The sequence below is a fragment of the Triticum aestivum genome, chromosome 3D, assembly GCF_018294505.1.
Source record: "Triticum aestivum cultivar Chinese Spring chromosome 3D, IWGSC CS RefSeq v2.1, whole genome shotgun sequence".
Taxonomy (NCBI): Eukaryota; Viridiplantae; Streptophyta; class Magnoliopsida; order Poales; family Poaceae; genus Triticum; species Triticum aestivum.
Window position 1 is genome coordinate 169,073,281 of NC_057802.1, and position 12,401 is coordinate 169,085,681.

Consider the following 12,401-nt stretch of genomic DNA (forward strand, 5'->3'; position numbering starts at 1 on the left):
CAGAACACCTCTCTCGCCGGTCCCTTCTTCCTCCTCGCCTCCTCTCCCCACTCACTGCCCCCCGAAGCGTATAACGCCGTCCTCCCATTCCTCTCCCACGACCTAGCGGCTCTCGACAAGGTCCTGGAAGAGATGTCCCTCCTTGGCTACGGCCTTCCCAACCCGGCCTGCGCCACCCTCGTCGCCACCCTCGTCCGCTCCCGCCGCCTCGACGACGCCTTCCATGCCATTGGCACCATGCGGCGGCTCAAGTTCAGGCCGGCGTTCTCTGCGTACACCGTGCTGATTGGCGCTCTGTCTGAGGCGCGGCAGCCCGAGCGTGCGCTGGAACTGCTGCGGCAGATGCAAGAGGTTGGGTATGAGGTGGGCGTGCCTCTTTTCACGACGTTGGTGCGGACCCTGGCCCGCGAGGGAAGAGTGGAGGGCGCGTTGGTGCTTGTGGATGAGGTGAAGGGGAGATGCCTTGAGCCAGATATTGTGTTGTACAATGTGTGTATTGATTGTTTTGGAAAGGCTGGGAATGTGGACATGGCCTGGAAGTTCTTTCATGAGCTGAGAGCCCAGGGTCTGCAGCCAGATGATGTATCATACACAAGCATGATCTGGGTGCTTTGCAAGGCAGGGAGACTAGGTGAGGCAGAGGAGTTATTTGGGCAGATGGAGGTGGAAAGGGCTGTGCCTTGTGCTTATGCATATAATACTATGATCATGGGATATGGGTCAGCTGACCGGTTTGATGATGCTTACAAGCTGCTTGAGCGGTTGAGGGAGAGGGGCTGTATTCCATCTGTCATTTCATTTAATTCAATTATCACGTGCCTCGGGAAGAAGAGGAGGGTTGATGAGGCACTGAGATTGCTTGATGTCATGAAGAAGGATGCTAAGCCAAATACCTCGACGTATAACATCATTATTGATATGTTGTGCATGGCTGGGAGGGTTAATGAAGCATATAAGATACGTGATGAAATGGAACTTGATGGTCTGTATCCAAACTTAATGACGGTTAACATAATGGTGGATAGGCTGTGCAAGGCAAAGCTGCTCGATGAGGCCCATACAATATTTGAAAGCGCCAGTCAGAGAGGTTGCAATCCTGATTCTGTGACGTACTGTTCCCTTATGGATGGCCTTGGAAAGAAGGGAAAGATTGATGAGGCCTATAGGCTATTCGAGAAAATGTTGGATGCAGGCCACAATGGTAATCCTGTGTTATATACTTCCTTGATCAGGAATTGCTTTCTGCATGGAAGGAAAGAAGATGGGCACAAGATCTTCAAAGAGATGATCCGTCGAGGATGCAAGCCTGATCTCATCCTACTTAACACATATATGGATTGTGTTTTCAAAGCAGGTGAGATTGAAAAGGGAAGAACAATTTTTGAGGGCATCAAGAGTTATGGGTTTCTTCCTGATGTTCGAAGTTACTCCATTTTGATTCATGGTCTCACAAAAGCTGGTCAGGCTAGAGAAACGTCCAATATTTTTCACGCAATGAGTCAGCAAGGTTTTGCACTTGATGCTCGGGCTTACAATGCTGTTATTGATGGGTTATGCAAATCTGGAAAGGTAGACAGGGCCTATGAAGTTCTCGAGGAGATGAAGCTAAAACATATCTCTCCAACGGTTGCTACATATGGATCCATTATTGATGGTCTGGCCAAGATTGATAGGTTAGATGAGGCTTACATGCTTTCTGAAGAAGCAAAATCGAAAGGAATAGAATTGAATATTATTTTGTATAGTTCTCTCATAGATGGCTTTGGGAAGGCTGGCAGGATAGATGAAGCTTATTTAATTTTAGAAGAGATGCTGAAGAAGGGTCTGATTCCAAATGCTTATACATGGAATAGTCTCATGGATGCTTTAGTGAAAGCTGAAGAAATCAACGAGGCCCTTATTTGTTTCCAGTCAATGAAGGAAATGAAATGTCCACCAAATACCTATACATACAGCATTCTTATAAATGGCCTTTGCCGGGTACAGAAGTACAACAAGGCTTTTCTGTTCTGGCAAGAAATGCAGAAACAAGGTTTGATCCCAAACGTTGTCACTTACACAACCATGATCTCCGGGCTTGCAAAGGGAGGGAACATAACAGATGCTTACAACCTATTTGTGGGGTTCAAAACCAATGGTGGAGTGCCTGACTCTGCATGTTTCAATGCTCTCATAGAGGGTATGAGCAATGCAAACAGAGCAATGGAGGCGTATCACATATTTGAAGAAACTCGTCTAAGGGCATGTAGAGTCAATGTGACGACATGCATCAGTCTTTTAGACGCTTTGAACAAGTCTGAATGTCTCGAGCAAGCTGCGGTCGTTGGTGCAGTTCTGAATGAGATTTCCAAATCCCAGCATGCTTCTAGATCCTTGTAATATTCAGGATCTTGTATTGTGACACTTGTTGTTGCAGAATTTGCATCTCTGCTGTGACTGAATTGATCTGGCTGTACAGTTTGTGCTTCTTGGTCACTTGATATGGGAGTTTTTATGTGGCTTATAGTATATTTTTTTAAATGGCTGAAATTGAATGCATGCCTGCTGTGCTGCTGTTTGGAGAGAAGACATTCTTCTGCAGTTCCCTTGATTCTGGTAAGGTTCTGAATCTTCAAATTTATATATCTGCTTCTAGAAAAGAAGAAAAATCCAGTCACTATGCCTAATCATATGTTGGAACCAATCTTTTTATCAGGTAAGCTGATGATTTGAACCCTCCAAGTGAGCACATTAACTTATTTTGGAACATTGTATCAAACCTTAGCCATATGAACCACAATTAATGTAGAAGGTTTAGTTTGAATATTTCCCTCCTTGCTGATTTTTTTTGAAACATTATTAGAATTTAGTGACAATCTTCAATATTTTGCCATTTGAAATGACGAAAGTTAGCCAAATCATAGTATGGTGTGCTCCTCTAGACTTCCCTTCATTGGTGTTGTTGAAAATTCCTATGAAGTTCCTGTGAAATTCCTTCACTCCAAACAGGCACCAATCACATGATTTGAACAATGGAGTTGAGTTCATCATTGATGATAAATAGTTGAGTTTGGTAGCTTGCTGACCAATGTTTTTGGCATCTTGCTTTTATTTTGCTGTATTAAGTTGATTTAGTTTGAATATTTATTATTTTGCCTCCTTGCTGTTTAACTTTTCAAAACATTTGAATTTAGAGACAATCTTAAGTATTTTTCCATTTGTGTTATGTGGCTGCTAGAAGGAGGGCGCGAGAGGGCCGGCCGGGGGCCTTTTTGCCCACGTCCGGGCAAGAGGGAAGGGATTTCCTTCTTAATTCTTGCTTGATTAGATTGATACATCTCCTCCCCTTATATATAGAGGTTTACTTGACTCCCCAGCAAGGCTTACTTGACCCCTAAGCAAGCGACCCTTGTCTCTAATTAATCCTAAGACTAACGGGCTATACCGCCGGCCCAGGCCCATTAGGCCCATTACGTACTCTAACACTACACCCCACCTGGACATGCAACTTGTCCTCGAGCTGCAACCTAACCAACTTATAACCATGACTCGACGCAACACAAACCTAACACCTAAAAACAAGCCTTTTACATCTCGGCTTGTTTTATTACTCTCAACCTGAAATGGACTGGGACGCTTTATTTTGGACCCCTGAACATAAAGTGGACACCATCCGCACGTCGGACGTGCACGTGTACAGCCACCTGGATCCCATGTACACCATCTGGACAAAAGGAGTGCATGTGTATGGCCGCCTGGAAGTGGTCGCAAGAGCGACCAGCAGAGGCGCCCTCGCGGCGGCCGGCGGCGGAATGTAGTGGTGCTACGCGGTGCGCTCCTGTCGGTGACACCATGCCTTCTCCCCGCCGGACGGCTGTTGGTCTGCACCGCACAGAGAAGAGTGGAGGGCTTTCGATGGAGAATGATGAGGGGTGCGCCCCCCAACCGCCGATGTCGTAGACTTTGAGGTCGCTGCCCGTGGGGAAAACAGCATGCCCGCCGCCCGTGGGGAAAACCGCATGCCCAAGATCCCCGACGCAGCGGACGAGATCGAGGTCCTTTGCGTTGCGAAGCGCAAATTGGAGGAGCGGCAGCTGCAGACCATGCATCTCCCGCACACGCCGACGTGCTAGGAGGCTGTGCGATGCAGCCTGCAGCCTCACCGCCGCCGACACGTGGCGGGTAACGATCCAAGCCGGAAGCGGTGACGGCGACGGCGGGAACTTGATCTGCTGGATGGGGACGCCCTGGGACGGCGGCGGTGCTGATGGGAACGAGGTCATCGCAGACCCGTCGTAGGGCATCCCATACTGGTACGAGATGACCGACGCCGTGGTCGCGTCCGAGGCGGCGGCGGCGGGGGTAGCTGCTGTTGGTGTGGCGGCGGAGGAGGTGGCTGCTGGGGATGCGGCTGGGGCGCATAGGGCCCGACGAGGAAGGCCCTGATGCCCGCCATGGCCTGACGTAATTCCAGGATTGCGGCTGTCATCTGCTCCGGGGTGAGGACGAGGGCGGACGGCGCCGGGGCAGAGGGTGCAATCGCCCCTAAGGACGCCAGCACACCCAATGCCGGCGCGCCTGCTGTGTGGGGCAGCAGCGCCGATGAAGATGCTGGCGGCTGCGGGTAGGTGTGCGGCGGCAGCGGGTGGGAAGAACTCGGTGGAGGGCTGGACATGATCGAATCCGGGAAAGCTGATACCAGATTGTTATGTGGCTGCTAGAAGGAGGGCGCGAGAGGGCCGGCCGGGGGCCTTTTTGCCCACGGCCGGGCAAGAGGGAAGGGATTTCCTTCTTAATTCTTGCTTGATTAGATTGATACATCTCCTCCCCTTATATAGAGAGGTTTACTTGACTCCCCAGCAAGGCTTACTTGACCCCTAAGCAAGCGACCCTTATCTCTAATTAACCCTAAGACTAACGGGCTATACCGCCAGCCCAGGCCCATTAGGCCCATTACGTACTCTAACAATTTGGAATGTTGGAAGTTAGCCAGATCATAGTATGATATGCTCCTCTAGACTTCTATTCATTGGTGTTTTTGTTGAAAATTCCTGTGAAAATTCTTGCATTTGAAACAGGTGCCAATCACATGATTTGAGGAATGGAATTGAAATTTCATCATTGATGTTAAAAAATTGAGTTTGTTAGCTTGCTGTCCAATGTTTTTGGCATCTCGATTTTTCTCTTGCCATGTAAAGTTGATGGTACACTTGCTGCTTATGTTAGGGCCTCTCAAACAATCGGTTCTGGCTCATGAAATATGTTGAAGTGTGTTGTATGTGTGGCCCATGCGGCCCAGGCCCATATAAGCCATGTGGCTGGCTGGCCTAGAGAAAAGAGAGAAGGGTATCGAGCTGTCTGGTGAGAAGCGCATGTGAATAAAGTGTTTGTGACTTATGAGAGCAAGGGATTTTGCATCAAACCTTATGTCTGGACACTCCTACTTAGAATGGACTGGCAGAAAGGAAGAATCGACATATTTTGGAGGTTGCTTGATCACTGATGTTCAACAGTTAGGTGTGGCGGAGATGCGCATGTTGAGATGGATGTGTGGCCACACAAGGACCGAGTCCGGAATGATGATATACGGGATAGAGTTGGGGTAGCGCCGATTGAGGAGAAGCTTGTCCAACATCGTCAAAGATGGTTTGGGCATATTCAGGGCAGGCCTCCAGAAGTGCCGGTGCATAGTGGATTGCTAAAGCGTGCCGATAATGTCAAGAGAGTCCGGGGTAGATCGAACTTGACATGGGAGGAGTCCGTAAAGAGGGATGTTTTTGTAGGGTGGAACCCTAATGGATGATCTTTTCACACTTGGAGGGGAAATGGGAAGAACAACAAGAGAAATCACTCAAACAAAACCCAATTACACATCCACTAGAATAGCATAGCTGAGATCCACAAGCATACAAGATCAATCAAAGGAAAACAAGCACAAAGGTAAGTTCTTCTCAAATCCAAGAGGAGATGAGGTCTTGATGATCTAGATAGATCATTCCCTAGAAGGGGTTTTGATATCCACTAGGGATCTTCTCCTATGGATAGTCTCATACACTTTGCTAACCCTAATTCGGAGCTAGGAAACGAGTACTTATAGTCCAAGGGGTAAGTTGGGGATACATGGGTCGAGGCCCCTTTCTCTGCGCACAGGCAGGCCAGTTGTACCGGTCACCTAGGCGATTGTCCCGCTTGGAGCGGTTGTACCACTTTCCTGGAGGCGTGTGTTGAAGTGGAGACCGGTTGTACCGGTCGAGCTGGGGCTGTAGGAACAACCGGGATGCTACCGGCCTTGAACCGCTCGAAAACACTAGGTTTGCTAGTTGGAGCGGTAGTTTGAGCGGTAGTGGACCAGTACTTGACCGGTGTTTCTGGGCTGGGCACAATTCCTCTGCATGTTCTGGGGGTCCAACTTGCTCCTTTCCTTTTCCTCGGCTGATTCCTTGGTACCTAAGCACACAAAGTATCTCTGTTTGAGGTAGTAGCCATGTCTCAAGTGGGTCGAAGGGAAGTTCAACAAGGAGAGAGTTAACCTCGGTTTCGATAGCTCTTGCACGGGCTCTTGTCATCGGTCCACTTGGTGCTTGACGAGTCGGTGTGGTGTCCATGGGGATGACCGAAGGATGATCCGCATCATCTCCCCCTCCTTGGGAAAGATCCGTCCTTGGATCGTTAACTTCATCACCATGGTAGGGAGATATGTCCTTGACGTTGAAGATGTCACTCACGTTGTACTTGTCGAGTGGAATGTCGATCTTGTAGGCATTATCATTGTAGCGTGCTAGCACCTTGAGTTGGCCAGATCTGACAATTTTATTGGCAGAATAGGTGCTGCTCATTGGTGACTGTTTTTCATAATTTAAAAAGTGCTTGGTTCTAGGTCTCATGGTATTGACATTCAGATTTTAGGCACAGTTGTTTGTCAGAACAAAATATTGCTCCCTTTGAGGAATATGATGTGTACATGAGTTACATTACAATGGTCACTGAGTGAGCTACAAATTTAAAGCTTGTAGACAAAACATGCCAGTATCTGTCTATAGTCTCAGTTCTTGCACACAGAGTTAAGTATTGAGTTGATTTGCTATGCTAGGATCCCCTTACTCGAAAAGATGCTGCTTCTTAGAGTGGACGTGCCTTATTTCTGTTACATATGAATAGATGGTTATGCCAGCGGCTTCTGTTAGGACTACTATTCATTTAGCTCTGTCTAGTTGTGCACGAAACAACTATCTGATTCTGAATCTATCCTGCTGTACTATTTCTAGACTTGCAGTGTTACTAATGTTTAGAAATAATTCATGCACTGCTTCCTGTTTGGTGCTGCCTTCAAACTGTTACTTTGTTAGTGCCTTCTTCCATCGTATACTGACTATATTTGTTCTTCCAGGGTGACCTACTGACCTTTGCTGGGATTTTCCTGTGTTTGTTTGGCGGAGCAGCTGATTAATAGCTATTCAGAGGAAGTAATCGATAGGTAGAGGCGTTGTGGTTCCTGTTTCTTCAGGTGCTTACTCTTCATGCAGCTTACTTTTATTATGTCAATGTCGTTACTTTTTAGCCCTTGCCTACTTACATCTGTAGGTGTACTTAAGTCTAATGGTGTTTTCTTTGGGTTCCTTTCCTATCCTGTGTTGGTTGGGATGTTTTCTGTTGTTGCTTGGTTACTGCAGGATGTTTGTGTTCCACTCTTCATATGTCCACTCTTCATATGTCCACTCTTCATACGTGAGGTAGCCGGCGATGGTTCCATACTCGAGGGGTGGAGATTGAGGTTGCGGTTGTCCAGCAAGGAGCAAGCCTAAGAGGCTTTTCTTTTGGGTGTGCATTTCGGCTGGCTCACGATGCCCCTTCGAAGAGGTTGGTTGCTTTCTACTCCCTCTGTTCCGAAATAGTTGTCGCTGGAGGTTTCTAGTTCAACTTTCGCGTAGTACAGAAATATCCCCACTTTCCAATTTTGCCCTCTGCGTCGTTCGCACTCGCTCGCTCACTTGCCCAGCCGCACGCACTCGCTCGTGCTCTCCCAAGCGCCCTCTCCCACGCTTCTCGCCGCTCGCCGGCCTTCCCCTTCTCGCCTGCCTCCCCTCTCCCCTTTGCTCGCCGGCCTCACCCTCCCCTCTCCCTCTCCCTTTCCACCGCCCCCTTTATCTCCACCACTCCGCCTCCACTCACACCCCGGAGGTAAAAAAATCAATCTTTTGAGCCGGCGACGAGCTTCTACTCTGGAATATGCAATGGAGGCGTGGATGTGGAGCACCAGCGCTGGATCTGGGCGACGGAGGCATGGATGTGGAGCGGCACCAGAGCGGCGGATCTGGAGCAGCTCCGGAGCAGTGGAGCGGCGGATCTGGAGCAGCGTCTTCGTCCTCACGGTGCCCACGTCGTCGTCTTCGCCGGAGTAGCTGCTTCCTCCCCTACCCAACGTAAGTAATCCCCTGCCCAACGCCGGAGTCTTTCCTCCCTGCCCAACGCCGCTTCTCTGTTGCTTGGTTGGTTGGATACCAACAGTTAAAAGGGAGAGCGAGAGGGAGGGGAAGATTAACTGAAATTAAGTTTCAGTTAAACTTGGTAGTGCTCTGAGGCAGAACAATCTTGTGAGGCAGAACAATCTCCTGACTTCCTGAGGCAGAACAATCTTGTGAGCTTGGGCCAGCCAAAAAAGCAAGAGTGCTCATCTTGAATTGCTACTGTGAGAGGATGTGTAGTGCTCTGTTAGGAATAATTCCTACTGTTGGAGGAACATGCAAGTACTCTGAACATTTGTTTTTAGAAACATTTGGTTTGCGGCAATCTGGAGTAGGATTAGCTTCTACTCCATGGTTTAGTTGCTGTGATTGATTTCGTTGGTAGTTTAGTTCGCGGTAGGGTAGTTCTTGCTAAAGATTTGTATAGAGGAGGAATTGGACCTTATTTTGTGTAAAACATAATTTAGTTGGAGCCATCTTTGGACCATAGGCAGCGTCAACTTCCACATCGACGATGTCGCCGGGACGTCTGACAAATCAGTGCGTCTCTTGAACTCGCCTTGGTGCGGATCAGCTGTGTGTGTGCGTGTGCTTTGATTTGCAATATGCAGGAGGCTAGAATAAAGTGCAGAAATTTGAGTGCCTAGTTCTCAGGTCTCAGCTCTGAGCTACTCATGTTATTAAGTCTAAACCAGTAAACATATACTCCGACTACACACGAAAATTGTACTCCGAGTACGTTTCTGTAAGTTAACTTGCATCTAAACAGAGGCAACTCTGCATTGTTTCTGAATCACATTTTAGTAAAAAAATAATCCACAGATATTTAGACTAGTGGCATGGAAATGTAGACCACATTGTTTGTTGACACTTAAACTACAATACATCAGGCCTTGATTCAAATGGAGTAAATATTCCTTGCTCTCTAAACTCTCTTATCTTCTTCTCCTATCTAAACTGGAGTATGGAGTAGCTTAAAATGAAGTGCAGTACTGTTTTGGTTTCATTGAAAAAATTCTGAACAAAAGAGAAACATCACCTGCTGATTGTGTGAGGATGTTTTCGTCTGCTCCAAAATTCATGAGATTCCAAAATTCTGCAATGAGGCCCGTGTTTCCATTGTTGCTGATGCAGTAGCTTTCGATCCGTAGGCCTGTCACTGACGACAAGTGCAAGAAGAAGGCCCTGAGGATTATTCACAAAGCAGAGAGGGAGAAGCATAAGCGCGACCTGCTCAATGATCTCTTCAGTGAACTTGACGAAATGCTAGGTGAGTTCATCACTAACCTTGTACTGTAGATTACTCCATGTGGATCATGTTTCTCAGTTTTGGGGGTCGTTTTATTTGCCAAGTGACTATCTATACAGTTCAGGTATAATGCCATGCTCTCCAGGACACAATTCTTCCTGAGTAAAATTCAATTGTGGGTTGTGGTGGCTCTTTATATTCACTGTAGTTCGTTTAAGCACTTTGCTGAATTAATATGCACATATGTGCATAAAAATTCAGAAAGTGGTTTGAAAAGCACAATAAGCATTTCATTACACACCCTTTTCTGTTAATTACTCCTTTACTGAATGCAAAAGTACTCCAGCAGTACATGGTCATTATCAGCAGTAATGCAAATGTATTAATGTTACTATTGTTTATTCCTGTCAAATAAACTACTCCATGTGAATATTGCTAGTGTTTACTCCTGTTAATATTGCTAGTGTTTACTCATTTCAATTAGTGCTAATGTTTACTCCATGTCAATATTGCTTTTACTGTCATGGTCATCTTATTTGAACCATAAGGCTTTGTGCACCTTATTCGAACTTTCAGAAACCAGTTTAATTTTCTTAGGTGAACTCATAATATGACAATTGTTTCAGAAACAACACCCTTTTCAGTACATCAACTCTGCTTTTTCTTGTCAAGAAACAACACCCTTTTCCAGTACGTCATCTGCAAATTTGATTCACTTAGTGTTACTCCTAACTAAATTCCTTTGGCAGTGTGAAAGAAAGAGAACTCGATCCAAGGTGATGGTGATGGAAATGAATGAAAGAAAGAGAAGCTGGTAAGGTGACCTACCTACCATTTTCAAACCAAGACTTTCTGTTTTGTGACTGGTCTTTCTGTTTCGAAATTGCGCCCTGGCTGAATTCTCTTAACTGTAATTCTGTTGGTGGGGACGCTCAAGATACTGTAATTTTGTACCCACACCTAGCGATAATGTACAGGTGTACACTAGTAAAGTTTCCATTACCAAATCATTTTGATACCCTGATTGACTGATTTCCTGAGTGAACGTTTCCAAAACTAGCAGATCATGATCTTGATATCGGTATATTGCTAGTATTCCATTACCAAAATATTTTGATATCCTGATTGGCCGATTTCCTGAGTGAACGTTTCCAAAACTAGCAGATCTCATGATCTTGATATATCATGATTGAACGTTCCCAAAAGTAACATGATCAATTAACATGTTTCCTGATTCCTTGATTGAATATTTCCAGAAGTAACATGAACAATTTTGCAGGAGTGCCTACCACAAAGATGAGCAGAAGCAGGGGAGTTCGCTGGGATGGAGGCGCTGGTGGCCTGGCCGTGGCCGTGGAGGAGGTGGGGGCGGAGGAGGAGTTGAGCGCTGGCCAGGGTCAGGCGGGGCAGAAGGTGAGCGCTGGCCTGGAGGATCCCGGCGGAGAAGCAGGGGCGACGAGGGGCCTGGCGGAGGGGCAAAGAGGAGCGCTGGCCTGGAGGAGCCCGACGGAGGGGCGCGGAGGAGCACTGCCTCGTGGATGGAGGAGGAAGACGGTTTGTTTTCAAACTAGGGGTATTTCTGTACTTCTGTACGTTTTCACCTGGTTGGGGAGAACTCCCAGCGACAACTATTTCGGAACGGAGGGAGTATTAGGAATTAATTAGCACATGTCTATTGTTGCTAATTAACAAACAGTCATTAGCAAAGGGTGTGTCAGTCCAACCCCAAAAAGTCATGTCCCTTCCCTCTAAGTCTCTAATGCCAACAGGCACCTGTTCCGGAGGGATGCCTCCGAACAGGCACCTCTTCTTCCCACCTCTTCCAGATGTATTTATACTTGAGAATCAATATAAACCAGTACTAGTTGTCCATTCACTTTCATTCAATCTTGTTTTACTCACTTTCCGAGCCGTTCGTTTTCTCAAGGGATTATATGGGTTTGTCATCAGGGATTATAACTATGAGGAGATGCTGACTTATAGAGAGCTTGCCTGTTCTGCTATTATTCTTTCCGCCTTCCGTCGCTCGGTTGTCCATGTGTCTGCCAGTAGTGTGACCAGTATGAATGTAGCGTCCCGGTGGAAAATTTTATGTAGTCAGTTGATTTTGTCGGTCTCTATCATTTGACTGTCCCCCGGCGCCGTCATGTACTCATTTCTAGAAGAACAGGGAGGGCCCTCCCCGGTTCCATTAGCTCGAATGAAACAATCAAGATCCCTTACAGCAGCTCACTGAGAGGAGCTGTTCAACAAAATAAAGCCAGAAAAAGGTCATCTGGAGACAAGGAAACTAGAGGGGAAAGAAACATTACAGTCGGCAACACATGCCAATGCCATATAACGAACAGAGGTGGCAGCTCCATCACAGATCACAAGCGATCTCCCAATTAGCCCTTGTGGTCTTCAGTGGTGGGGCAGCTGTTGCCTGGGGCGACCAGCAGATCGCCAGGGTCGACACCGGACTGGACATGGCAGTCTTGCACCTAGTGTCTCTCTTCTTGGCCGGGGATGCGAAGTCAGCGGCCTCCTCCGAGATCTAGAACTTACTCCAGGGATCGCCAGGAGGCGGGGTCCCAGTACCTCCTCTATCATGTACTCATGTCTATTGAACATTCTTTGGTGTCATGGCTTTTGTGCTGATGGGGCTGGGCAAGGCTCTCTCCAGCGAAGTGGTCGGCGGTGGTGTGCTTCGCTGTCGGTGTCGGTCATTG

The 12,401-nt window shown here is 47.2% G+C and overlaps 1 protein-coding gene across 1 annotated transcript in view; it reads left to right on the forward strand.

Annotated features, from left to right (window-relative positions):
- LOC123078081 (pentatricopeptide repeat-containing protein At3g06920) overlaps positions 1 to 11,572 on the forward strand; it is a gene marked incomplete in the record, with an annotated part of 12,207 nt that extends 635 nt beyond the window's left edge. The window contains 6 exon segments of the mRNA XM_044500470.1: positions 45 to 2,595; positions 7,367 to 7,483; positions 7,650 to 8,399; positions 9,593 to 9,711; positions 10,440 to 10,509; positions 10,970 to 11,572. Of these exon segments, the coding sequence (XP_044356405.1) occupies positions 45 to 2,379 (2,335 nt within the window).
- Between the last annotated feature and the right edge of the window lie 829 nt (positions 11,573 to 12,401).